At 51.1% G+C, this 26,617-nt stretch overlaps 10 protein-coding genes across 10 annotated transcripts; 4 read left to right on the forward strand and 6 right to left on the reverse strand.

Annotated features, from left to right (window-relative positions):
* Positions 1-40: 40 nt before the first annotated feature.
* PG986_003642 (uncharacterized protein) lies at positions 41-2,933 on the reverse strand (the record flags this gene model as incomplete). The annotated part of the gene is made up of 3 exons (XM_066839864.1): positions 41-1,248; positions 1,392-1,801; positions 1,861-2,933. The coding sequence occupies 3 exons, from the start codon at positions 2,931-2,933 to the stop codon at positions 41-43; spliced, it is 2,691 nt and encodes an 896-aa protein (XP_066704928.1).
* A 5,632-nt stretch (positions 2,934-8,565) lies between these two features.
* PG986_003643 (uncharacterized protein) lies at positions 8,566-10,128 on the forward strand (the record flags this gene model as incomplete). The annotated part of the gene is made up of 1 exon (XM_066839865.1): positions 8,566-10,128. One exon carries the CDS (start codon positions 8,566-8,568, stop codon positions 10,126-10,128), a length of 1,563 nt encoding a protein of 520 aa, XP_066704929.1.
* Positions 10,129-10,785: 657 nt separating this feature from the next.
* PG986_003644 (NAD(P)-binding protein) lies at positions 10,786-11,670 on the forward strand (the record flags this gene model as incomplete). The annotated part of the gene is made up of 2 exons (XM_066839866.1): positions 10,786-11,238; positions 11,386-11,670. 2 exons carry the CDS (start codon positions 10,786-10,788, stop codon positions 11,668-11,670), a joined length of 738 nt encoding a protein of 245 aa, XP_066704930.1.
* A 301-nt stretch (positions 11,671-11,971) lies between these two features.
* On the reverse strand, positions 11,972-12,543 carry PG986_003645 (uncharacterized protein; the record flags this gene model as incomplete). Its single annotated transcript, XM_066839867.1, has 2 exons — positions 11,972-12,322; positions 12,400-12,543. 2 exons carry the CDS (start codon positions 12,541-12,543, stop codon positions 11,972-11,974), a joined length of 495 nt encoding a protein of 164 aa, XP_066704931.1.
* Positions 12,544-13,136: 593 nt separating this feature from the next.
* Positions 13,137-14,357, reverse strand: PG986_003646 (short-chain dehydrogenase; the record flags this gene model as incomplete). The annotated part of the gene is made up of 3 exons (XM_066839868.1): positions 13,137-13,551; positions 13,611-13,790; positions 13,879-14,357. The coding sequence occupies 3 exons, from the start codon at positions 14,355-14,357 to the stop codon at positions 13,137-13,139; spliced, it is 1,074 nt and encodes a 357-aa protein (XP_066704932.1).
* An 890-nt stretch (positions 14,358-15,247) lies between these two features.
* On the reverse strand, positions 15,248-17,136 carry PG986_003647 (glycosyl hydrolase family 47; the record flags this gene model as incomplete). The annotated part of the gene is made up of 3 exons (XM_066839869.1): positions 15,248-15,364; positions 15,422-16,322; positions 16,388-17,136. 3 exons carry the CDS (start codon positions 17,134-17,136, stop codon positions 15,248-15,250), a joined length of 1,767 nt encoding a protein of 588 aa, XP_066704933.1.
* A 1,979-nt stretch (positions 17,137-19,115) lies between these two features.
* PG986_003648 (uncharacterized protein) lies at positions 19,116-19,804 on the reverse strand (the record flags this gene model as incomplete). The annotated part of the gene is made up of 2 exons (XM_066839870.1): positions 19,116-19,544; positions 19,676-19,804. The coding sequence occupies 2 exons, from the start codon at positions 19,802-19,804 to the stop codon at positions 19,116-19,118; spliced, it is 558 nt and encodes a 185-aa protein (XP_066704934.1).
* A 571-nt stretch (positions 19,805-20,375) lies between these two features.
* PG986_003649 (uncharacterized protein) lies at positions 20,376-21,619 on the reverse strand (the record flags this gene model as incomplete). The annotated part of the gene is made up of 2 exons (XM_066839871.1): positions 20,376-20,565; positions 20,655-21,619. The coding sequence occupies 2 exons, from the start codon at positions 21,617-21,619 to the stop codon at positions 20,376-20,378; spliced, it is 1,155 nt and encodes a 384-aa protein (XP_066704935.1).
* Positions 21,620-22,732: 1,113 nt separating this feature from the next.
* PG986_003650 (uncharacterized protein) lies at positions 22,733-23,758 on the forward strand (the record flags this gene model as incomplete). The annotated part of the gene is made up of 1 exon (XM_066839872.1): positions 22,733-23,758. The coding sequence occupies one exon, from the start codon at positions 22,733-22,735 to the stop codon at positions 23,756-23,758; it is 1,026 nt and encodes a 341-aa protein (XP_066704936.1).
* Positions 23,759-24,711: 953 nt separating this feature from the next.
* Positions 24,712-26,568, forward strand: PG986_003651 (uncharacterized protein; the record flags this gene model as incomplete). Its single annotated transcript, XM_066839873.1, has 3 exons — positions 24,712-25,408; positions 25,480-25,688; positions 25,771-26,568. The coding sequence occupies 3 exons, from the start codon at positions 24,712-24,714 to the stop codon at positions 26,566-26,568; spliced, it is 1,704 nt and encodes a 567-aa protein (XP_066704937.1).
* Between the last annotated feature and the right edge of the window lie 49 nt (positions 26,569-26,617).

Consider the following 26,617-nt stretch of genomic DNA (forward strand, 5'->3'; position numbering starts at 1 on the left):
TAGTTGCTGGACTCTGCGTGACGCAGGCCCAAGGCCAGCATCAATGGCGTCCTTTCCTTTGGCCCGGCGAGTTCCAGAGGGCCCGCTCGGTGAGCGCATTGGCGTCGGCCCCCTTGGACAGCAACATCCCGGCCGTCTTCTCGAACCCGTTCAGGACGGCTTGGTGCAGCGGCGTCATGCCGGCGTGGTCTCGGGCCTCAATGTCGGCTCCGTGCTCGAGAAGGAGCGCGGCGAATTGCGGATCGCTTCGACCGGCGGCGGCGTGGAGATGCCTTCTGGTGTACTTGGCGTTGTTGAAGTCGACGCCCATGCCCAGCAGAAGCTGCATAGCTGGCAGGTTTTCGTCCCGTATGGCTCGGTGTAAGAGCCCAGCGCGCCAGTCGTCCGCCGCCATGCGACTGTGGAAGCGTTCGATATTGGAGATGTAGCTTTCGAAGTTGACCCGGTGCTCTCCCTTGCGCTGGGTCCGCCAGACGTTACCGACGGGCGGGTCGAAGTGCCCTTCGCTCCATAAGTTGTTGATGTCTGCCTTGCCGTCCGCCAACACCGTGTATAGGTCATCTGGGTTTCCGTCAACTTGCTTTCCCATCCTCTGGACAACCTGTAAGGGATGAGATAAATGATAATGCTTGGCAACGTATCGGAGGGCATCTTGCATGGTCAGATCCCGGAGCGGTCCTGGGATCGACTTCTGCGGGTCAGAATGCCGGTTCCGCAAGTGGTGCTTGAGCAGCATGGTCACCACCTTTTCCTGATACCTTGCCGTGGCCCATCTCAACGCCGTACATCCATGCCTATCCCGCTCTTGATGATTGACCCCGTTCGCTAGGAGCAATTGGGAAATGTCGGTCTTGCCACGCAGGGCGGCCCAGAACAGGGGCGTCCAGCCGACCGAGTCTTTCGCGTCGATTTCAGCTCCTTCGAAAGCAAGGGCTCTGGAAGCATCGGCCCTTTGGGCGAAGCATGCCCAGTACAAGGGTGTCCAGTTCTGCGAGCCCATGGCGTTCACGTCGAAGGACCTTCCCAGAAGGCTGCCAATCTGGCTCGGCAGGTCCCAGAATGCTGCAAAGTGTATGGCGGTTTGGCCGGACGGCATCGAGTCAAAGCTTGATTCTCTGGTTGTCATATCTTTTATGTTTGCACCGTAGTTTGCGGCCTGGAATGCGGCTGCTGCATGGGACGCGCTGCCCAACAGAGTGTCGACAAGGTCGTATGTGGCGTTCTTTGCTGCTTCGGACGACGGGGCATCTTCAAGTGAGATATGAGCTCTTCAATGCTTGGCTGCGTATAGAAAGAACGGCAGGGTCCGTATCCGCTCATCCATCTCCTCCGCGTTACTTGCTTGTCCCTTGGATAAAGGTTCGAGAGGCAGATATCTAAGCAGGCCCGACCTAAATCTTCGTGAGCTTGAGCCGGGTCCCGGTTGCGGAACCAAACCCAAACGCTGGTGTGCACCATAGAGATGCTTTGATCTTGAGGACTCAGGACCACAAGACCGCCACAGACTTTCAAAATGGTCTTTTTCGACGGCAAGTTCTCGCTGTCGATCACATTGCTTTCCTCCTCCGTCGCCAGGCCATGGACTAACTCCGACATCAGCAGCTTCCGTTCGGCTGCCGCAACCCAGCTGATAACACGACGGGCAAGAGCGCTGTGAGACTTGGACTGTGCATCGATGCGTTTCAAGCTGGATTCGAAAGCCTCCTCGAGGAGAACAGGGGAAGCCTGGATCTCCTTCCGCATCTCCTTGACCGTGGACAACTCCAAAAGATGATGCACCAGAATCTTGCCCAGGAGGAATCTAGGCACATATTAGCACAATGTAATAGCACATGAGACGCAGATTGACGAGCATCGTACATTCCATTCGCTTTGTTGATCACCTCGGCCTCCAGCTCGGGCTGATCCACCAGTATATCCTCCATGTCGTGCTCTTGGAACTGGTAATTCACGTAAATCTTCAAATCATCCGAATCGGCGCCTATTTCCAGTATCGAGTCCATGGGCAGAGCGGCGCGTATCTCTGGCAGATCTCGGCTGGTCATCAAGATCCTGCAATGAGCTTTCACGAACGGAGGCAGTATGGCCTTGATGTCCTTGGGGCTCTCCAGCTCATCTGGCCCATCCAAAACCAAGATGACCTGCTGAATCGAGCAGGCTTCATATAGGGCATCGGAAAGCTCCATTAGCGATATTGTTCGAGTAGTTCCCAGGCGCGAACGGAACGTGTCGAGAGCCTGAAGGACCGGAGGTCGCCCCTGCTTGATGAGCTGGCTTAACAGGCTCTTCCAAATACCTTCTTTCGTCTGGGCTGTCCGACTGGGGAAATCACAGAAGTAACGCAAAACGGCCAAAGAAGCATCCTGGAGGTTGTCAATCAGGTGCTGCAGGAGCCATCCTCCTGTGCTTGGCAAGGGCGCCGGGGTAGGCGTTGAGCTTTCTGTCGGGTTTCCGATCCAGTCCAGCAAGTCTTTTTGAGTCTGGTGCTGGCACAGCCGCGTGACCTCGCGATGCGTCGCCGACACGGTGGCGAGGGTTTGGGCAGTGAGAAAAACCGAAAAGGTGCTCCGGAAGCGTTGGAGCTCTTCAATGTGTTTCCTTAGTGACTTCTCCTTGATGGGCCAGAATATAGTCGGTGTGGGCTTAGCCAGCTCGGCCCGGAGGTTGTCAAGCTCCCTGGCACAATCATCGACGATGGCTTTGGAAAGGTGCGTAGGCCGACTTGGCGATGTCTCCTCAGCTTCAAGCGCCTGGAACGCCTCTTCGCTACGAAGGAGCACGTTTGTCAAGGCCGAGACTTCCTGCAGGTATTGCTTTTGTGTGGTGTGGGCAGATCGAATGTCGGATATGTAGCCGTAGCTCAGCTTGGTGATCTCGAAGGTCAGGCTTATCAACCCGGCGATGCCCGACGCAATGCTGAGCGGATCGGCCATAGTCGTACTCGTAACGGAATGCAGTAGAAATGGGGGAGAGTACACATATACATGTAGCTATAGATGCGGGGTGAGGCAGCCTGGTAAGAGGAGCGGGTGGCACTTCGATGCCTGCAGTCCGCTACCTTACACTGTTGGGCCGTTGTAATGCATAATCTCCGCGATTTGGGGGCCAAACTCCACAGCGGCTGTGCCAGAAAGTGGAATCCGAATGTGACGAGGCTTTGGCGTCGTGTATCCTATACTGATACTTTCTATCTATAGCAATAGCAGCACTAAAGATATAAATGTTTATATAATGATTCTTTTTAACAACCCTTTTATTACTAGCTATAGAGTAATACATAAAAGGGTGAGCACCGAGAGCATGATAATGCTCAGGCAGTCACATAGATATCTCATATTAGATAATTATTTCCGATTAAACTAACATGACGAGGCAACCCCTACCGCCTTACTGCCAAGGCACGGATATGTGAAGACAACTTCCACACAGCCTTCTTCGTCATCTTCACCCCGCACTTAAGTCGATGCACCCCCTACGCTTACACCCCCCAACGGTCATCGGCGAAAAATAAAAACACTATAAATAATAATATAATAAATTAGTCTATAGAAAAACAACGAAAAATAGTAAAAATATAAAAATAACGTTATTCTACTTTAATTAAACTAAAAGCTTCACTTTCCGTATTAAAACTTAATTCTAATATTTCTTATAATAATGCCGGCGGAGTTACACGCGCCGGCGTATACGAGCCACCTATATCCTCTCTCTTTACTTTTTTTACCTTTATTATCGATATATATTTCCGGTTAGGGTCGGGAATAAGCCTTTTCCTTTTTTTCCTCCTTTTTTTTCTAGATTAACCTTTAACTAAGCCTTCTCGTACTAGAGCTAGCTAACTTAGCCGTTTAAAAAGTTTAAGCTCTTTTAAAGCTTTCGAAATAGCACCCTCCGTATTACGCTATCGAATCGTATATTATTATCCTTTAACTTTTCGGTTAAATTTTTAATCTACCGGGAGTTAATTAAAGTAGTTAGTAAAAGTGCCGTATATTCGGCCTCCGGATTTAATATTAGCTTTTTAACCGGTTCTGCCGTTTACGAGGCCTCGAATTTTCGGAGCCGAAAGTTTAAGGGCTTATTAATATCACGAGGAAAAATATTAGCTACTTTCTATTCGCCGGCGATAATATATAACTTAAAAGTAAAAATCTTAGCCGCCGCGTAACACCTTAGAAACTCTTTTTACTTATCCTTATATTATTAAACTTTAAGTAATACAGTATAACCTCTCGGTAATATTTCTTTTTAAGTATACTAAATACCCTTAAATTTAAAGATTATAAAAAGTGCGATATATAAGCCGGAAAAAAAAAGAACTAAACCTTATTCTCGATATACGTTAATAAAAACTCCTCGATCGAATAAAAAACGTAACTATCCAATATAAAAAAACGTTACTAGTCGGCATTATCGGGGGTAATTTAAAGAAAAAGGTCTACTTAAACTATACTAACGCTAGCTCGTTATTCGTCTAGCCTTTCGGTAACGCCGCGAAAGTTTAACCTTTTATCTAATCGGTAAAAGTATTATTTTCCTCGGGAAACCATTATAATTAAAGCTATTAACCTTTAAATATAATTATCGGCTTAATAAACCGGCTATCGGCATTAATTATTTCTATTATAATTACTTATTCTCGATTAATAAAGCTTTTAACGATAACTCTTCGCACTTCGACAGGGCCGATTACTATTTAATTACTACCGGCATTTAACTATATATTAACTTCGTTATAGTTTTAAATAAAGGCCGGTAAAATAAACTTTAAGAAATCGTACTTAATCCTTTTAAAAAACTCTCGGATATTCTCCTTAAAAATATTATTAACACGCCGAAAATTTATAGTATATAAAAAAATAAAATTTAAATAAGGGTGGCGCTTAAAAAATTTATTAATCTAGCGTTTTCTTAATATATAATAACTTTTATTAGCTTTAAATATATATTAAACAAATATTTTAAGGTAAATATACGATAATATAACACTTAATAAAACTTATATAAAAGCTTAAGACGTAATTCGAAACTCCTCTACCGGAGTTAATACTTAAAGCGACTTATTTTTATCTTTTTAAGTTAACCGGCCTTTTATCTAAGCCTTTAAAGTTATGCGGCTAACCCGGTACTTTAGGGCGGCTATATTAATACGCGCCGCGGGAAACGTTTTAAATTACACGATTAAGGTTTAACTCGCTTACTATAACGTTAAGTGTAAAAAAAAAAGAAAACAAAGAGAAAAAGTAATTCAATTAAAAATACAACGAAAACTAACTTGTATACAATTACAGAAAAAAGGTAGTGTTAATCAAGGATAGTGTTTTTGCCTATATCCGTTGGGGGGTGTGAGCGTAGGGGGGTGCATCGACTTATGTACCGATAGACAGGTGACATTGGATGTAAGCCTTCAATCGCCAGCCAATAAAAGCTGATAACACAGATGTGTTTTCGGTGAGATTTCGTCACCAAGGCTCACACGACAAAGATGGTTTTCACTCGTATGGCCAATGCTGTGAATGCACCGCCTTTTCCAGCAAGAGCTTCAATTGTGCTTTTCGCGAACGCGGACAAGGCAGGGTCTGTTTCCGAACCTGTACGCCCCAGGTCACTGGAAAGTGGCTCTTCCACGAAAAGGACTCTGTTGGGGTAGGCTATCACAACTCACTTTCTTCACTTTATTTCCATGCTCCTGGTGCATATGGATGTTTCAAATGACGAGAAGCGTTTGTGGCGCCTAAGGCATCCAGATCTAATACTACAATGGTAAATCATTTGTTTCACTCCCCCCCTTGTAGATAATGGTCAATCCCTTGAAGCAGATTGTGGTTAATCTGCATAACAGCTGATATACGTGCAATGATTTGACTTCGTCCACAGGACTTCGATATTAGAAAACCCTATTCCCAAGAGCCCGCTCATGAGGTACCCGTGTCTCATGGATCCCATGCATCACCTTCTGAAGACCATACTCACTTATCGCTGGGAAGATTCTCCCATAAAGATATAGTGGTACTAGTTCAGACCGCATCTATCCTCAATGTTCCCATCTCCAAGATTCTAGATCAGGATAGGAAACTCCAGGGGTTTGTAGCACGCTCGCCTTCCATCTATCAGAATTTCACAGGCCTGGAAGTGAAAGCCAGTACCAAACCAAAGCCCAGGTCTCGCAAGTCGCCTTCCCCAACCACTAAATCCCGTCGTCGATCTCCCGTAGTCACACCAAGTCTGCTCCACCGTGAAGGATTCTCACTCGGCATCAGCCGTTCCAGACTGGCGCAATTCTTTGCCGGCATCAATACCTTGCCGCCTTCACGCAATACCCCAAGTCCCCTGGAAAACACAAACGAATGGCCGCAACAAAACCATGCTCAACATGCTTCATCTCAGAATGCATCAAGTGTTGGTATGTCGTCGCAAGGGGGTAAGATACAACCCCTACTGGCTGCCCCCCTAAAATAGATGTAAAAATCAACAACAACAGCAATAGATAGGTTAATTAAGCAACACACACTGCATTTTAAGGTCTGTTTCGGCTCGTGCGCATTACAATAGAGTCACCCTCACCACCAGCTCGATTTACATTAATTTCTACCACTTCACCGGCGCCCTTTTTCGGCCTTTTTTTAGCCTTTTTTCTCTGACGTCCTTTTAAACCTCCCTGATGTTTACTATATAAATAAAGCCCTTATTAAGGTCCTTATCGACCTTCCTCTTTTTTAAGCCTTTATTTTTTTTAGATCTACCTTTAAACCGGCTTTTTCCTGCTTTAACCGGCCGATCCGAGCCGTTAAATTATTAATATTTTTACCGAGTTTCTTCCACAGTAACCTTTTAATTAGATTACCGGTAGTAACCTCTACACTAAGCATCGCAGCCCTTAAATTTTTAACCTACCGGCTATTTTTCGGCGTCTCGATCCTTCTAGCCTTCGATTCGGCCGGCTGGCACGTATCCTCGGCGGTAATAGTTTCGTCGATAGTTCGTATTATATTAAAGCGTTAAAGCCTATTATTTATCGGCTTTTCGATATTAAAAGGGTAAATACTAATTATTACTTATTTATTAGTAATAACCTTAGGGATAAAAATTACTTTACGTGCTTTAACTTAAGCTTAAAGGAAGTCCCCTTTTTTAACGTAACTATTATTAGTAATAATGTATATTAAGTCGAGCTTCCTTCGGAACCTTTTTTTAAAAACCTTAAAATAATTAATATTTAAGGGCTAGAGTATATAAGAATTATATAATAGTAAATAAAAGAGTTATACTTTAGCTTTTAACGCTATTAATATAAAGTTATCGTTAATATAATTTTTATATTTATTAAGAATTAAAAGCCTTTATTAATTAAGGTTATTAAGCTTCGTTAAGGGGATAAAGTTTTTTTTAGCTATTTTAAGGCTATAAAATTAGAAATTTATCCTTTTAGTAACGCTTTAAAAGCTTAGTCTTTATACTTATAATTAACCTCGTTCTCTTTTTAAAGGAACTATTATTATTAGACCGATTAGCTTTTAAATATAATTAAAGGCGGTAGAATATTATTAATAATATTAATATACTTTAAAATAGTTATTTATTCGCGATTAACCGAGTTATTCCGCATTAAATTTTAATAGGCGATAAGTTCGATTATTATAGTACTTTTTTTATCGTTATCGCAGTTCTTACTTTATCGGCGTTAAATTTAAATTAAGGGGGTATACTATTAATAATAATAATATTAAGCCGATTAAAAAACCCACGCATAGCCTCGTTTAATATATATACGAGGCGCCGAAAATTTATCGCTTTAGCACGTACGGTTTTAAGGGCCGGATAACGTTTTAGAAAACGGTGTACTTATTACTTATTAATAAAGTAATCGACCCTTTTTATAAGGAGGATACGTTAAATATATATACGAAATAACCGATGCGTTAATACGTAGCTTAGGCTAGTTTAAAAAAGGGCCTATTTAGTTAAAAAGGTCTTTTCGGCAGGGGTAAAAATTAAAGGGCCTTATACTTCTCTTTTTTCGAAGGTTAACCCCTAAGTCGGTTACGAAGAGTACCCCTATTAACGTTATAATCTTTAGCCGCACGGTTAATGCTTCCGCCGGCCAGTACGGCCTGGACCGCCTGCGCAATGCGTGCTTCTTTAATCATATTAGTGGTGGTGAAAAGAGGGAAAAAAGAGGAAGAGATTGATCTACTTCAATTAGGAAACGAGTGAGATTTGACCCCTTTATATACTGTTGTTGTTGCTTAGGGGCTCTAGAATCATCTGAAATCAGGAGGGGTCAATCAGAGGGGGGGCAGCCAGTAGGGGTTGCATCTTACATCTGACCCACCCAACGACCTACATTGTAGGGATATAGAGTTGTCGCGTCCCAATACCACAGAATCCAGTGACGAACCATGCAGGAAGGATCGAATCCAAGAGAAACCAACTACATCGCAATGGATAGGAGCTTGCCCTCAGTGTGGAAATGGTATTTCAGCTACAGCCAAGGTAGTTGGCCGAGAACAAACACCCGAGCACTCTTTCAAAAAGGAGTATAAGTCTGTCGAGGCCACGTCCGTGATGGATTATGCCTCCGACTTGACTTACGATAACAAACCTGATGTACCAATGGTCACTGGCGATTTAACCTCCATCGTCTCACTTCCAAGTTTCCCAGCACAAGGCAACGAGCTCGGTGGTGACCTGGATACGACTTTTGAGGCATTGTCGGAAGCCCAGGAAAGCTCAGTTGAGTCAGATGAGCTGTCGTTATCAGATCTGGACGATGATCTGGTCAACTTGGAAGATCCACACTTCGAGGATGAGCTGTTCCAGGTCATCAGGACCGTCAGCGCCAAGCTCCTAGCCGGGTTTCGATTGACTGGAGCCTCGACGGAAGGTTTCATTGGGCAAAGCCAAGGACCGGGTATATTGGCACCAGGAGAATGCTCCTCGGGGGAAGGAGTGCCCACCGATACCACTGAGGGTCTAGAGGATGAGAGTTCAACATCAGCAAGTGACCCTGGGAACCCAAAGACATTCCGATCGATTCGCCCTAAGAGAGCGCGTGGCAATGCACAAGAGCCGGATAGAGAAGGGGGCGACGAAGAAGATGAGGATGATGGTGGAAACCTTCGACTCCCTAAGAAGTTGAAAACTGCCTATTGCAATCCTGGGCGGAAGTTTCTGGCCTGCCCATTCTGGAAACTCAACGCCCGTCGACACCGGGAATGTTTTAAGCGAAAACTGGACGGCATACCACGAGTCAAACAGCACCTGAGAAGGTCTCACTATAACGACAACCATCGTTGTGAACGGTGCAAAACGGTCTTCGTCGACGACGGACCGTACCAAGACCATCTAAGGCAACAATGCACCTTCAGGGAGGCCGACGTACCGGAATGGATTTCGCATCAAACACGGCTGGCCCTTGCCAGGAAATCCAAGCCACAGTATTCCGAGTCGCAGAAATGGTTCGAAATATGGGATCTCCTATTTCCGAGAGCACCAGCGCCTTCCTCGGCGTACATCGATCCCAATCTGTCAGAAGACCTTTCCGAGTTCCGATTGTACGCACATGACCGCGGTCCGCGGATACTCCAGGAAGAGCTGGAAAATGTCGGTGTAAGCTTTGAGGTGGAATCATCGGCATCGAGACAGGATGTGGTTAGTGCAGCAATCAGGAGGGCCCAGGAGCAACTTTTCGAGGAATGGCTAGAAAGCCACTCCTTACCACCCGAAGCATCCAGTGACTTACCAGAAAGCGTCGCTGCTTCCAGCGCCGACATACCTGAAGGTGATACGTATGGACAACCTGCACTCAACAATGCGCCGATGATCAACAGCCAGGGGGCACCTTGCATCACTCGAGGCCTGGATGAACTACCCGATGTTGATGTTGCAGCAACCGACGACCAGCAACAAGAAATTGTGCTGTTGACAGTTACGGGTGTCAATCACGATGACCCCAGTGACCGGATTGATGTATTACCCAGAGACAATGACCGAGAGACGGGTGAGGAACATGATATGTTTATTGACTACTGGTCAGGGGTGATGGGCGCGTTTAGTGAAATGGAGGCGGATGTTTATTATGACATACAAGATGTTTCTTCGAAGCAGCAAGTCAACGAGGTCGGCTAAGTCTTTGCACTGTTTTCCAGAAAGCTGGGATCCAGGCTGCTACCGTCATACAGTCGAGCCCCCAAGCATGAATGTGTCTCTAATAGTTGTGGGGATGTCGATTGGTGGAGTTATCGCTGATGCGACATGTTTGACATGGCCCGGCCGAAGCTCCCCACGGCTTGGGTTTGGTTCTGTTTCCCTGTGGGTGCAAATGACATTGATGGGTAGCAGCAGGCGACCTTCAATCAATCAAGTTACCCGTTACTGGTGATGAAGTGAACTTACCGCGATATCGGCGTTGAGCCATCCGGTGCTGCTGAGGGTGAGTGCATAAATTGTGTAGCCCGCACTAGTCTGCAAGGGAGGCCGTTGGTGATGGCCTGCCGGTGTTGATACAGCTTTAAATATGCATGTTGGCCCCGATCGGTGACCAACGGGTCGCATCTCACTGAACCCCTTGCAGCATCAAGTTGCATCGTGTGAGCCGCTAACAGAAAGAGATCGACATTACGCCATCAACACTGCGAATGTCAGTCGCCAACAGCGCCGTACCAAATCCCCGGGGAATCTCCGCCATTCCACACCTAACGTAAGCATAGTCTTCGTCGTCGTCTCGAGGAACTGGCTATCACCCATCGCTCCTCACTCAATTTCGATTTCATCCTATTTCGCAAAATGGCTCCTACTATTGTCCTGGTTACCGGTGCTAGCCGGGGCCTAGGACGAGGTATCGTCCAGCGGTTTCTTGCCAAACCCGACCATGTTGTTATCGCAGCGAATCGTGCCCCAAGCGACGCGACGACGGCGACATTGCAAGACCTACCCAGAGGGGAAGGGAGCCGACTGATCACCGTCAAGCTCGACTCGGCCGTGGAGGCCGATGCAACGGACGCCGTTCAAACTCTCCAAAAGCAACACGGATTCGATTCGGTCGACATCGTCGTGGCAAACGCCGGCATATCCGAAGTCTACCCCGTCGTGTCCGCCATGAACGCATCGGACCTACAGAGACATATTACCACCAATGTGCTCGGTGTGGTCTGGCTATACCAGGCCGTGCTTCCGCTGCTGCGCAGGTCCCCCAATCCCAGATGGGTCACAATGGGTTCCAGCGCTGGTTCCCTTGAGGTATGTTCCTGTCCTTTTGCACCCGAACGTCATCCAGAGAGGAAAGGAGAAGCTTGGCTAACCAACGCGCAGTAAGCATGGAAAACAGCCCAATATTTTAATGGACTGCACCGTGACGGGCTAGCTCAGATATCAACTAACAGACAGCAACCTCCCATCCCCAACGGTGTGTACGGACCGACCAAGGCCATGGTGCATTGGTATACCAAGAGAATAAACGCCGAAGAGCCCATCCTCACCGTGTTCGTGGCCGATCCGGGCTTCCCCAATACCGACATGGGCAGCAGAGCTGCTGGGCTCCTCGGACTTCCGCGAGCGCCCGATGAGCCGGACGAGTCGTGTGATGGCGTAGTACGGGCGATCGAAGAAGCAACTAAAGAGACTCACGGAGGAAAATTCATCCACTACAGGGGCGAGGTTCTGCCCTGGTAAGCGCAGGCGGTCAGTCGGTCGCAGTCATGATGAACACGGACTCGAAAGAGGCGAGTGCTTTGGGGGTTTCATAGCATGCCGTGTCAATCTAGGAGTACTTTGATCTTTTCACCCCCAAAGGTTTCATGGAGTCATCTTACTGTAGACTTTCGGTCGCCACATTGCCATTTTCTGATACGCCTGGAGTGAAACCTGATCGCGGAAGTCTGGTCGTCCGACTTTGCAGCTCGCGACATTAATTCAAAAGCCTCCAGACCTTGCGCACCCGAGGCAACCAACTCAATGGGAGCTCCCGTCCGCCTCAACCGGCCTTCGCCAACTTGAGCATCCATTCAACGACAGCCTCCGGGTGGCTAAGAGGGGCTACGTGGTCGCTGTCAATGCGAGTCACATCCACGACCCTGCCCGTCTCCCGCTCCACCATGTCAATCCCCTTCTGCTGGATCCCAGCCGGGATAGTGCGGTCCCCAGTGCAGAGCAGGTACGAAACCGGCACGTCCTTGTAACCGGAATACGTCAAAGGGGTGGCAAAGCTGGCGGCCGAATGTTTCACCAGCTTCTTGGCCCAGACTATGCCCTCCTCGAGCGGGAAGTCGGTGAATGACAGTTGGGCCGATCTGGTCAGGTTGGGATAGTAGATCCAACCATTCTCCTAGAAAATCGGGGTTGTTTTGATTACTATGTGCGAGGAGTGATGAATAATCCTGGGCCAGAGGGGAGAGCACTAACATCGACTGCAGTTGGGACCAGGCTTTCCGCCGGGAGAGACGCCTGCAAGATCCCGATTTCTTCCGCCATCAGCGTGTGCGGATTCACAAAGTTGGGAGATTGTCCTTCTGGTGGGACTCCAGCGGGGACTGCGCACAAATCCATGACGGAAGTATCCATCCCTACTGTGTTGGATTGCTATAAACGCAATTAGGCATTGAGACGTGGAATGGCAGGAGTGACTAGTTGACGAGATCAAAGGCATGGTGACGCGGCAACTGACCTGGGAGTAGCTTTTTTATGTTGGTCCATGAGATTGGTGACATTGGGGGCTATGCAGAGCGGATGTGATGTGACGCGATGTGATCTTCAACGTCGCAAGGCCGCCCGCGCAGCGGCTGGCGTCCTAAAGTCTCTCTTGGGATTTGTGATGCGTCCTTGGCCCCTACCTAACGGCAGAGGCGGCGGGCCTGAAACCCACATCACTCTGCATATATACCACTTCTTCTCTTATGGCTTCCAGGCCAAATAGACTGCGCATTAGCCGTTCGGCGCCAGAGGCCAAAATTTATTCCCAGGCGCAGTCAACGGGCAAGACCTGCAAGACTTCAGACCCGTTCAAGTTTGACCTGCTGGCTCTATCATTTGAATAATAGTAGATAGATCCTAGCCTATGACATTAGTACCCAGTAAACTTCACACTGTGTAGAATAATGAGAAAAGCCCACCTGACGGCATTCAGAACTGCCCAAACCCGGTCAAGTATCCACTTTTAAGATCGTCTCGTCATATTTCAACTGTGCATATCCAACAGATTCCCTCCACAGCATACCCTGCTTCTCCGGGTCTCTGGCCTCAGCGCACATCTCCGACCTCGCCGACCCGTCAAAGTACAGCCCCTTCACCGGCCCCGTCTCAAATCCGGCGGCCAGAACGTCTCGAGCCGACTTGTGCGTCGTACGGAGAGGGCCGTTGGGCGACAGCCGCACCACCAAACCGGCAAGAAGCGGCATGAGGATCTTGCCCAGCAAGACGCGCATGGCCCAGGGGCCCCGTCGGGTCAGATTGCTGGGCATGCTGCCCGGGTCGACGCCGAGGACGGATATCCTGTTCAATGTGGGATCCGCATCAAGCCGACGCTGTAGTTCTGGGCTTTCGATATCATTTAATTTGCTAGGGTTCAAAAAGAGCAAAAATGGGCGAAGGGAGTCGCGACTCGAAGGCATACGCACATCATCATGGCTTCGCACATCTTGGATGCGCCGTACCGACGGAACCCGGCACACCACGACGGGTCGTCCGCTGTGGTGCTCCAGGTGCCCTTGGCCACAGACTCAGTACTGTCTTGGAATATCGTCTTCCATTTCGGGTCACTAAACTGGCCTCCTGAGTTGTTCTGCTGGGCGTAAGGACTGAAAGCCACCCAGGAACTGATTAGCCAAATTGAAGTATCCGGATACTCGGGGTAGCCTTGTTAACCAAAGCCCCCGGCTGACTTACTCATGGGCCAAACTCCCTACAACCACAATCTTGCCCGCCTCGCGATCCATGCTCTGTAGAAGCAGCAGGGTCAAGAGCCAATGTCCCAAGTAGTTGGTCATAAAGGTCATATCGAAGCCATCATCGGTCCAGGTCTGCGTAGTGAACTCCTGCCACCCGGCGTTCAGTATGAGCACGCGAACGGGCGGGATCTCGCCGGCCGCCACGGCCGCGTTGAACTTGACCGCAAACTCGCGCACATTGGCCAGACTCGAGAGATCGAGCGATATTGTGTCGTACTTGTGCGGCGGATGAGAGGTATTCTGTTGCGTTTTGTTGTCCAGAATGTCTTTCAGGCCCGGGGCAGTAGACGTGCTCCTTACGGTATAGACGCCGTGGTACGCGGCAAGCTCTGGCGACGAGACGATGCCGAAGACAATCGCACGACCGAGGCTGCCATTGGCGCCGGTAAGAAGAATGGTGCCCTTTGAGGTAGACATCTCGGAGAGGGTCGGGAGGAAGTGTTAGTGTTTTTCTTCTACGGCCAAAATACCAAGTTTCCAGAGAGGTGGACAAGGTGGGAAACAGGGATGGGATACATCCGGAGCCAACAGATGTCGGTTAAATGCGCGTGGTGGGGCATCTCCTTGTTGGTTTCCTGCCGGCAAGGGGTAGTATTTGCCCACCCTGTCTGTTGTCTCTTGCTCTGCATCCCACAAAACCGGAGGAACATTGCACTTTTGTATCAGTGACCGGAGGATCAAAGGACATCATCCCTGACTGTCAGCACTAGTAAATGGAAATGGTGCCGTGCCGCGAAAGTGGATCACCACTCATCCGTGTGCTGTCAAGTTGTGGTGATACAGAGTATATGACGGATGATTATTGCTGGAATGCGAAGAGTGGGGGGCCTGTTCCTTCCTCGAATCATTGTGTGTGAACTCCAGAGCCGCCAACATGTGTCGCGACTTGATATATGCGACCCCTCTTCATCTTCTATCATCGATATCTCTGTTCAAGACCTCTTGTAACAGCTCATTAAGCGACTTTTCAGTTGGCTGGGCTGATGGCTCAGATCTCATATAAGATGCGAGTATCGTACGTTGGACCCTTCCATCATCGAGTTCATTGGGTTCTCATCCTTGAATACCCGGCGTTTGTTAAACTCGAGAATCTCCTCTTCAGCCCAAGGATGGAAACAGACTGGAAGCAAGTGGGGTCCTATCGTGCCAGGTGGTGATATTGGTAACAAGTGCCATTGATGCTCGGTTTCCACTATCTGAGCCTGAAAGCGGTTCTGGGGGCGAGATCCATCCACGTCTAGAGCCCGAAGAGCTCCCATGAGCCCTGGAGTCGAATTATAATAACTGGTCAGCCCTAACAGCGGAGATCACGTCCGCTTGAATGGATGTGCTTCCGTGTTGAGCACATAATCGTCCAAACTGATGACATCCGGGGGCGAAAAGATCAGATAGAAGTATTTGAGCGTTTCCGCCAACCAGAAACTCTACAGATATCATGTTAGCTTGTTCCCCAAAGGAGCGCGCCATTCATGTGGTCTTACCTCCATCGAGTCATCCTTCCTCGTCTCGCCCTCCACCGTAACATCCGCAATCGCCGAGTACGCGTACTCGGTCCTCGTCGACTTCATGATGCCCTCAAACATATCCCACGCCACATCCCGCAGCTCCTCATTGCCGGTGACCCGGTACAGTATAAAGATGCTCTCGATGGCTTCGGGCCGCAGGATATACCGCGGGTCTCGCGCATTGATGAAGCCGGAGGGCAACCGCGCGTTACCGCCGCCCTCGTTCTTCCACCGCGCCTCGTCCCATTCGCACTCTTCGTCGTTGGGGGCACACTTGATGAGGTTGAATATCTCCGGCATCACGCCCGTGGGAAACGCGGCATACGCCCACCCGCACCCCCGGGCGAGGCCTTCGCCAATCTTAAGGTGCTCCTTAATGCCGAAGATCTTGCCGCCGAGAAGGAACATCCCCCCGGCAAAGCAGGACAGATGCTGGCCCTCGGCGATCAGATGCGGTCCCGCCTCATCGTGGACATAAACGGTCCCGGCGAAGAGAATGGATGGATCTGTCGGCTGCCGCTTGATCATGGGGCTAAAAATGATTCGATCGGAGATGATCTCCGTGGAGCGGCGGTACATCTTCTCGTACGACTCGGAGCCCTCCCGGCCGCTCAGGAGCACGAACATCTTGGGTAGGTACTCGTAGAGGGAGTCAGCGAGCGCACCGATCGTAAATGTGTTGTCGTTGAGAACGCTCTGGCTCGCAAAGTTGATCTGGGAAGGCCACATGCCGGGGAGGAGCGACTCCTCCTGGGTGCTCTCCAGAAAAGCCCGTATACGGTCAATGGCGTCGTAATACTTGTCATCGCCTGTTAATTGCGCCAGGCGGGTAAACTCCAAAGACATGGATGTAGGCGCGGCGCTGGGGTCATGGGTCCTAATTGGGGGTCAGCTATATTGAAGCAGCAGCTGGGAGAGATCTTTCGTCTCGAGATGGCATACCCGGCCTTCTGAATGCCATTCTTCGCGTTCTCGAAAGTTAGCCAAAACCCAGGCATCCTGTTGGGGGTATCAAAGGCCATATGCAGCATATCCCCCAGCTCAACGGCCTTTCTCAACAACGCCGGCTCCCCGCTCAAGTCGTACGCACTCAGCAGCCCCCCAAGATGTCGGATCGTCGTCTCGAACAAGTTCACTCCCGATTCCTCCGTCTTGCTAAAGTCAATATCCACCGCGGCCTGCGCCGCCGCGTAAAACTCGTCTTTGAGACCCATCATCCACAGCGTGTCGAGGGCGTCGACCATGGTGGCCGCCCATCCGCCGAACGGGTTCTTGGCCGCCGCGGTCACGGGCGTGAGCTCGTCCTCGAGCCAGGCGAACCGCTTGTAGCTCTCCCACGAGCGCACGAAGGCGTCCTTGACCGCGAGCCGGCGCGCCTCGGTCACGGCGCCGTTGTTGCGCGCGTGGTGGGTCCCGAAGTTGTGCTGGACCCGGGGCAGCTGGACGGGACGGCCCCGTGGCAGCGGCGCCAGGGATTCGACGGGGTACCACTGCTCCGCGGCGGACCAATTGAAGCCGGAGGAGGAGGTGAAATGGAGCCTCGGCTTCGGCTTATGCTGCTTCTGGGTTGCTGTTTGGTGTGATGATGACGACGCCGGCTCAGGCACGGAGTACTCGAGGCCGAAGAGCAGGAAGAGAGTGACGGCCAATGCCAGCAAAGGCGCGGCACGCGACCGCCTTATGACAGCCATTGATGATGAGCAAGAAGAGAAGAAAGTGCGCGAAAGGGAGGAAGCGAATGACTGAGCAACGAACGGCAAATGTGCGTGTACGTAATCTACATGGAAGAAAGAGGCAAGAGTTTCTCGCCCGGGGACGGTGATTATGGCGAACAGTGAACGGAGAACGGGGAAACCAAATTTACCACCATCGTCGTCAAAAAGATGAAACCCCACGACGGGAGCAGTAGAGCCGGGTGAAACAGAAACGACGTCAATCGCTGCTGGCACAGGCTAACAGCAAGTCTTTAGCGCCAACGCGCGTTTTGGGGATTGATATTCAGGGCTGGTGGGGGTTTCCAGCTGGGACACCCCTGCGAGTAATCATGTCGACCAGTCGGATTTGCATTACCCCTGCCTGACCTGCCCTTTCCCCATGGAAATAAGCATAACCAACGCCTTGGCGGACCTGGGCGTCGCGGCTGCCTCAAGTCGCCAAACGATTGGAAGTTTCTCAGTTTTAGACTATCGGGTGGCAGAGCCAACAGCACTCGGATGCGACCTTAACTCTCGGAAGGGCGCGCTCTGGGCCTCTCTCAGGTGTTGGTCGTCTCAATGGCCTCGACCCGGCCAATTCGATGATGATGATGATGATGATGACGGGTAGAGAGCCTTCCTCATTTGACACCAATACCGATGGGGTTCAATCATCAGATAGAGCCCAATGACTCAGTAGTTCAGAAACATCCTGCATTCTGCGCAGTCTGGATCGGGCATTATGCTGTCTCTGCTTGCCGGCAACTTCAACGCACAGGCGAGGCGGGTGCAGATAGGTAAGGTTAACTGGTGAACCAAAATGAGAGATGCATCAATTTCGTGGTTGTAGTGCTCCATTAGGTTGACCTTGGCAGAAGGTGGATACGAGATCTACGAGAAATCTTGATTCCATCCGCGGAGCAATTAGTAGTACGCTCGTTTTACTAAACATGCCCAAAGATCCCTGTTCGTTTGTTCGCTGCTCAGAGCGCTGCCTTTTTTGTGTCTTTTGTCGCCTCAAACAGGACTGCGCGATGAGTGGCTTTTTGAATATCTGCCATCTGACGGGTAGGCTATGACGAGGACAGAAGTACGGCTTCGAGACGGCGAAGTGTACGAGCCGTAGCCACAGCGCTACTCAACTAATCAGTTTTGCCCCGCGTCATTGCCGCTGCCAAATGGAACCGTAAAGAAAGACCGATGATCTGCATTGGGACCGATTATCGTGTATAATTTAAATTCAGCTCTTATGGGCGCTATGAGAAACGTACTTGTCCTTGGTTCGATACTACGTGACACATACGTGATGTTATGTAACAGGAATTGAACACGGGCTCAACTGTATTCGAATATATCTCGAGCCCAGAACACCGCACCCGTCAGCCTTTACCACCCTATCATTGATGGACATCTTCAGGCCAAACCATGGCAAAGACTCGGTCCCGTCAAGAATAATAGAGATCGCCGCTCTCTAAGGTTTCTGCAAGCTGCTTGAGTCGGGTCTGCGGGAATGTCCTGCTGCATCGGACGTATCCAACAGCGTTGGTAGATTTTGGGCACTGTCCCACATCGAGCTGCTGACCGAAAGCGCAATATCCTCCATGGTAATTGTTTGACATAACGTCGTCGTTTTAGCCCGCGTGATTGGCGGGACCGAGGCAACTGAAGAACCCTCCCCCAGAATGTATTGCAAAATCTCGGGAGCACAGCATGTCCATTCGTATAACCGGGTTCAGTCAAGTGGGGGAGATGGAACAGAGCGCAGCGACAACAGATACGCAAAGTAGATCCCAATGTTCCGGAGCCGATGACTTTTGCAGCGAGTCAAGCCACCGATGAGCAGAAAGCTCCTGGCCCGAGTCCGCCGCCCTCAACCTGTGTAAATCGCGTACCTGAAGCTCATGTTCATGCCCCGCCTCCGCCTGTCTGTTCGTTCAATCATATGCTCGTTCCGTTTCCTTTCGTCATTGTTTTCTTCAAGATTGCTCAATCTGCTTCCGTAGCTCGCGCTCCTTCTGCAGCACCTGAAGCTCCAGCCGCTCAACGCTGTACTTGAGCGCCTCCTTCTTCTGCCGCACCACGCGCGCCCTCAGCCTAGCCTCCTCGCCCAGCTGCGTCGTGCTGATTTTCGTAGCGCCGCGCTTCTTATTCTTGTTCTTGGTGCTGGTGCCCCCGCGGTACTCGCCAAAGGACTCGTGGTCGTCGTCGTCGTAGCCGTAGTCGCCGCTCGACGCCAGGCGGCCCTGCTGCAGCTCGGCGCGCGCCTTGAGGGACTCGATGCGCCGCTCGACGCGGTCGATGTGGGAGTCGGCGCGGTCGAGCAGGATGGAGATGGCCGGGCCGATTTCGTCGCGCAGGGAGGCCTCGGCGGCGGCGAGGGTGGGTTGCGGGATGAGCTCGTAGTGCTATAGATCGGGCAAATTGGAGGTTCTAGCGGTCAGCTATCGTTGCGCCCTCAAGCTAAAGTGACTCTTATGAAAGTTGTCTCGTCTCTCGAGCTGGACATAGAAGGGCTGGAGGCAGACGGAACACTTACGCGAACGGTCTTGAGGACGCCCACGAGGCGCGGGAAGTCGGCGACGCCGGTGCCCAGGGTCGAGACGGAGCCTTCAAGGTGCGAAAGCGAGCCGCGCAGGGCGCTCACGCAGTCGCCGTAGGTAGCCATTTTGCGATGTACTGGATGATGCCAATTGTGTTGTCAGCCGTCGTAGTTTTTCACCTGCCTCGCACCGATTGGGCTGAGTGGTGGGCCGTCAGATGAAATGCGCACTTGGACTGGTGAGATGGGAGTGTTGCATGTTTACATTTTGGCATCAGCGGCGGCGTGTTTGGGAAAGTTGGCGGGGCAGGCCTAGCGGGGTTTCGTCACTATGCTCGGGGACCTACTGCCCCACTACAGCTTCACTTTGTCCCCCGGGGTATTCTCCTACATACTGTACTCTTGATTCAGCAATTCAATATGTCACAATCGGTAACTCTGAAGCCCAGGAATGCATTGTGAAAAGATCGCAGATTTGTATCAATTATCATATCTCAATCCTCATGGTTAGGGCTTAGCCAGATATGTCAGCTATCTAGGGTACTTAAGTATGTATGTGTCCTATGCACCTTCCGTGATAGATGCATTGATATCGTGCCTTCAAGTCGCCTAGCCACAACTAGGCCCTGTTGCGCCTGCCTCGGACACACAATCTAAATCAGAGACATATGTCTTTACCTTATCGCCTGTTCACCCCCTAAGCTTCCTGGCTTCGCTTCAGGCCCTGCAACTTCTCCAGCCAGTACTGGCATCCGAGGTCGTCCTCTCGGAGATGCTCCGTCTCGGGGCCAATGAGGCACCGCTCAATATCCAGGGCCTTTTCGGCGTACTCGATGGCCTCGTCCAGGTCGTCGAGCCACAGGCTCAATTGGGAGCAGGTTCGGTATCTGTCACGCACCATACTCGTTAGTTCCAGGCATCCTATTACCGCAAAGTCGTTTGTAGCAGGAGTTGCTCGCTCCCGTGCACCACTTACGTCTTGGCGAGCTCCATGGTGACAAGCCCTTCCGATACCATCAGCTTGGCGAGCTGGTTCGCTATATCCAATGCCTCCCCTCGGTTTTTCAACGGGTCCAGCTCCATAATCCTGGGGACATGCGTATTCCCTTGCTCGTAGCTTGTGAGCAAGAGCTGCAAAATGCTCATCTTGACACGTCCCATTTCGCGGGCCGGGTCGCGACAGGCCTCGCAGGCGCACTCGAAGCCCCAGTTCGCCTCCAGTTGCTCGGCTCGCTTGGCCCGGCCCTCGTAGGTGAGCGGCAGGTACGAGATGAAGATCTGCTCGTCCGGCTCGATGTCCCGGCTGACGTGGACGGTGAAGCGCTGGATCGCTTCGTTCCATCCGTACCGGGCGTTGGGGACGCACGAGTGGTTGATGCGGCTGAACAAGGTGAAGACGCCGCGACCGACCTGGCCGTCCAAGGTGATGCCCGAAGAGTTGGTTATGAAGACCCCGAACCGTCGCAGCGTCTTCTTGCGCGATTCCTGTCGCTTCTTGCCTTTGAGCTCCTGGCCGTGGGCATCGGTGACCGAGTTCTCGTTGTACCACTTCGCGATGGCGGGTCTGTCCTCTCCCTTGAACACCTGCGGGTTGCAGTGGAGTTGGCTGAGGGTCTCGATCCTGTCCTGCGATAGTCGGGCTAGTTTGGTACAGAAACGATTGGCGAGTTCTGATCTGTACACGGGGTCGATCATCTGGATGATGGCTTTCTCCGAGAGCACGCGTGTGCCTCGCGGAATCTTCCCGGTTGCGAATAGACCAACACCCATTGTGTCAGTCTTGCGTACCTCGACCATCACTTCGGGCTGCTCGATGATATCAGAGCTGGATTGCGACAATGCAATACTCTCGTCGCCAGATTCCGGAGATGTCGAGTCTGCAGGGAAAGAGCCATCCTGGTCCTTCATGTGTAGCTGCTCCATGTGGCTGGCAGAATCCATATTGGCTGATGATTGTGGATGAGCTGTTGATGTGTCCGTGATTGATGCTGTGTTCACGTTGTCTGTATTGGTTCCCATTATGTAGAGATCGAGTGTGCGAGAGATATCGAGGAGGTAAGGACGCACAAGTTTCTGCTGAAGGTTGGGCGAGGAAATATTACTAGGTAAATTACATTGAACGCATTTCCATGTCCAATCTCTCAATAAGTAGTTGCCAATGCATGAGATGTGCCTGAGGGTGATTGCTATCAAGGACCAAGATGATCTATTGAAGAGTTACTATGTTCCCAGCGTGGCATTCAAGGCAAACAACCAAATGGGCATGACAATGGCAAACAACCATTCCACCTGCATCCCCCAAGCTCTCACGGGCAACAGCAAACATGCCTTCCATGAAACTATCAACACCAAGCTTCTCCAAATTATGGGTCGTTAAGCGAATGCCTTGCTGTATTTGAGTTGTTCGATATGGCAATCATTTGATAACCCGAATATCTGGCTATGTCAGCCGATTGGTGTGTTCTAGCGTATTGGCCACACAACTCGAGACTTGGACTCGACTTAGGATCTCGCAACCCGATTTCACCAGAAAGGTCGAATGGATACTTCACATTGTAGACTCTCGTCGAGCAAATCAAAGATGGATGGATCCCTAGGCGCCTTCAACTTTTGAAACAAGGTCGTGACCCCACGTGTTCCTTCCTTTGTTAATATCTTAAGTTGGACAACTAGGTTGAGCAGGTCAATGCATATCAGACAACGATACAGAGCACTCTCTGGTTCATACTAGATATCTCACGTTGGTCGGAAAACAAATGAAGGGCTACTTGCGAACCGCAGGCCTGAGTAGTGGGTGTTACACGATGCCAAACATGCCATTCATTTTCAGACGCCCCTTTTGGTGCAATGAGCTATTCCATTCCATCTGTGGTTCCACATGCTACGATAGAAGAACATGTCGTTCTTGATTAGAGTATTCAGTATAATATGCGCGACACATATAGCCAAAGCAATCTGCTTCAGGGAAACACATGAGTGTCGTTTTGGTAGCACTATCCAAACCTTGACAACCTCAGCCCCTATCAAGACTGCCCTTGCAATACTAACCTCACCATGAACATCGAGTACACCCACAGAGAAGGCGTCCCCACCGACCCCTTCGAGGTGGCCGTCATGGAAGCTGGTTACAGATGGGTCCGCACCAACTCCATCGTCGCGACCCGCCCCGGCGAGTTCAAGCCCGACCTGCCCATCGACCGCCTCAACTCCCACAAGCACTCGGGCCACAACACCCACCTGATCGTCGCGGGCGACCTCACCTTCGAGATCGAGAAGGACTACTACGACGCGGCCAAGTTCAAGCGCAAGCGAGTGCCCCCGGCCTTTAAATCGGCTACGCTGGACGCCGCCGACCCAGACGCGCGGAAGGAGCTCTTCGCGGCGCGCGAGCACCGATACAAGGCTACGTCAAAGTCGGGCTGCAGCTTCGTCGAGGGTCACCAGTGCTTGAGTCCCACCACCGCCGAGCGGTTCATCGCTCGTGACACGCTCCGTGCTATTCCCCTTCCAAGAAAAGGTGAGACGGAGGAGGACGTGACGCCATGGCCGGACCAAGATGAGATCCGAGCCCTGCTTCGCACGGCGAAATGGTACCCTAGCGGGGTCCCTGGCCTCGATAATACTTTAAAACCAGAGATGGTCTGGGAAGAGGATGCCAGTGAAGAAGTAGATAAACCAAGGACGCTCAGAAACGGCAAAATCAGACCGGAGTTGAATTCGAAGAAAGGCAAAACAGGCTCTAAGAGAGACAAAACCAAAGACAAAGCCATGAATGACAAACACAACGTGGGCACCACTCCTGCTGCCGCCAATGCGAAGAAGATGCTGGCCGACTGGTTCAAGCAGGAGTGGAAGGACTTCAGTCGCAACAGCCATCGTGAGCCCAACTCTGTTCGTTATGATGATCTATATCACTACGACGACAGCGACCAGGAGGGAGATGGCGATAGCACGGAATCGGAAGACGTTCGTGAGGACGAGCCTATGGGACAAGCAGAGAAACCCGAGAAGGAAACCAAAGACGACCCAAAGACTATGGATGTGGAGGATGACGATATGTTTGAGATGGAGGACGTTTAAGGCCTTGATACTTGTACTATCTCAAAAGGCGAAAGAGCGCTCATTCATCGGTATGAAGCAGGATCATTGGGACAATGGTTGGATTAGACCGCCGACGTTTTACGTCACCATTTGTATCCATTTGCTGAATTCCAGGTAGCCCGTGATCTTCAGGGAATACTGGCACTCCGGGATATTGGTTACCACTCAGACGAGGTTATGCACTGAGAAGATGGAAATTGGGATCGAGGATGAGATCCTGGAGAAAATTGGAAAGAAGTCGACGGCTCTCAATACCCCTAATATGGGAAAGAAGCAAAATTGCTAATGCATATAGTTGGACTGGTTCGGTTTGCCTTACAAGGCTTGACATTGTATTCACCGACTTGCGCTTCTGCCAGAGTATACCCTCCTCATTATTCCCAGATTTGGCCCCTTCGGTTACCGCTGCCGAATCTCGCAAGATGGTGTGGCGCCCTTAATAATATGCTATAACACAAATTGAGCTAAGTGTTTCAGGGTGGATATTAGTCTGCGAATCACAGCGTTGAGCGTCATCTAGCCTTATTCTGAAACTAATAATAGTATTCTTGGCAGCAAGACTTTCTTTTATCCACACTCAGCCGCAGCAATTGGGGGCATTGCAGGGCTGCAGGGGGCGACTACAGCTACGATACCATTGGCCGATGGGCACACCTGCGATCACTACAATCGACCGACCCCCCACCCACCCCTTTTTGTGGGCTGGACACGACAGGCAGGCAGTGAGACGGAGCCTGATCGTTAGTAAAATAGGCGCTCCCACCACCGATCGGTCAAATCCGTTCCTCTGTCTGTTATTAGTTTTGGTACTAAAGCTACCTAGTTGTCCAACTACTCGGGGTTTCTGACGGCACGAGTTCCTATAATCACCAGTTCTATATGCTGAAATCATCCCACAAGTTTGCAGTGCCGTCACTGTCACTATGCCCATCATGAATACGCAGTCGAAACCGCAGATGTCCATGAGAAGCGAGCCCGTCGAATACTCTAGCCAGTTTCAGCAATATGCGCCAGGCCACGCTTTCCCGACTCCCGAGTACGAGCTCCTCTCTCGGTCACAAGACGGCGATTCCATCAAAGCCGCCGCCAAGGAGCGCCGACCGTGTTGTTCCCAGTCCCCGGCCTGGCTCCTCGAGATCCTCGCCATCTCCGCGAGCGTCGGCTGCATGATCGGCGTCGTCGTCATCCTGGCGCAGATGAAGGACCAACCCTTATCGACATGGACCGTCGTCCTCAACCTGAACTCGTCCATCGCCGTGCTCATCACGGCGCTCAAGTCGACCGCCATGCTGGCCGTCGCGTCCTGCATCTCGCAGAACAAGTGGCAGTTCTTCAAGCGGCGGCGCGCGCGGCTGCAGCAGCTCGACACTTTCGACGAGGCCAGCCGGGGGCCCCTCGGCGCGTGCCGGCTGCTGTGGTCGCTGCGGTGCCGGTTCGACATCGCGCTCGTCGGGGCCGTCATCACCATCGTCGTCTTGGGCGTCGACACGTTCGCGCAGCAGGTCATCAAGTTCGAGCAGCGCGTTGATCCCGTTGAAAACAATGGCACGGCGTTGTTCATGGTCACTGATACGTACGACGGCGGCGCGAGGTCGCGTGAACAGTCCAACATTCCCACGGTGGCTAAAGGTTAGTTATTGTTACAATCCAAACTACCCAGGTTTGAAGACGAAGTGCTAATATTGCGTCATCAATCATAGCTTCCACCGTGGACACAGCTATGCAAGGAGCCATATACCGCGGCTTGTATAACACTGCGTCCTCTCAGCCGTTCAACTGTTCGTCGCAGTGTGTCTGGCCCAGCATAGCCCGCTCACTTGGCTTCGCCAGCCAATGCGAGGACGTCACAGCCAAGTCCTTGGCCACGTTGAAACATACTGCCTTCTCCAATGGGACCCACAGCCAACAGGTGGTTACGCCAGGCAACATCACGCTGAACTACATGAACTCGCCCTCGTCGTTCAACCCCCGTCATCGTCGTGGCGGCCAAGGACCTGACGCCGAAACGGTTCAATGCGGGTACGGTGTACACGCCCGAATTCGTCCGTGTGGGGATCCTCCGGATGCGGGACACCATCACCGACGAACATGACTATTGGTTCTTGGGTGCCAATGTAACCGAGATCTTCGAATGCACTGTACGATTTACGACATACGAGTACTCGGATATCCGGACTGCTGGGAGCAAACTGGCAATCGGCAACACGAAAGAAACAGGCCTGGGGCTGGGATACAAGTACGACATGGATACGAGGAAGAATAGGTGGTTTGCCGTCTTCAACCAAACCGAAAACATGTCGCCCTTCACCATTGGTACGGCCGACATGGGCGCCCTCGCCGACTTCTACACCACCAACCGGTTCAGCGGCAGCATATTTGACGGCGAATCGCCGCCGGCGTCCTCGGGAATGGGGACGGCGTTCTTGAAGGGCAACATCCCCGCCGTGTTCGACAACATGGCGCAGAGCATGACGGACCACCTGCGGTCCGGATACAGCAACGTCCAACCGGTCAGCGGTAACACGCTCGTCTCGGTGACGATTGTGCGCGTGTACTGGGTCTGGCTCAGCCTGCCCCTCGGCGTGCTTGCGTTGGCGGTGTTGCTGCTGGTGGCCACCATATGGACCTCGTGGGATAGTCGCGGCCAGTTGTGGAAGTCGTCGGTGGTGGCTGCGCTATACCACAACGTCGCGCCGGGGACGGGGTCTGGTGGTGTGCTTTACACCGACCTTCAAGGTGTGAAGCACTTGGACAAGTTGGCGGAAGAAACAACCTTGATATATTCTTAGAGTAGCTGGTGAGAAACATGCGTGCATTTCAATTGATGGTCTAATTTGC

The sequence above is a fragment of the Apiospora aurea genome (assembly GCF_038362705.1).
Source record: "Apiospora aurea strain CBS 24483 chromosome Unknown utg000002l_segment0_segment0, whole genome shotgun sequence".
Taxonomy (NCBI): Eukaryota; Fungi; Ascomycota; class Sordariomycetes; order Amphisphaeriales; family Apiosporaceae; genus Apiospora; species Apiospora aurea.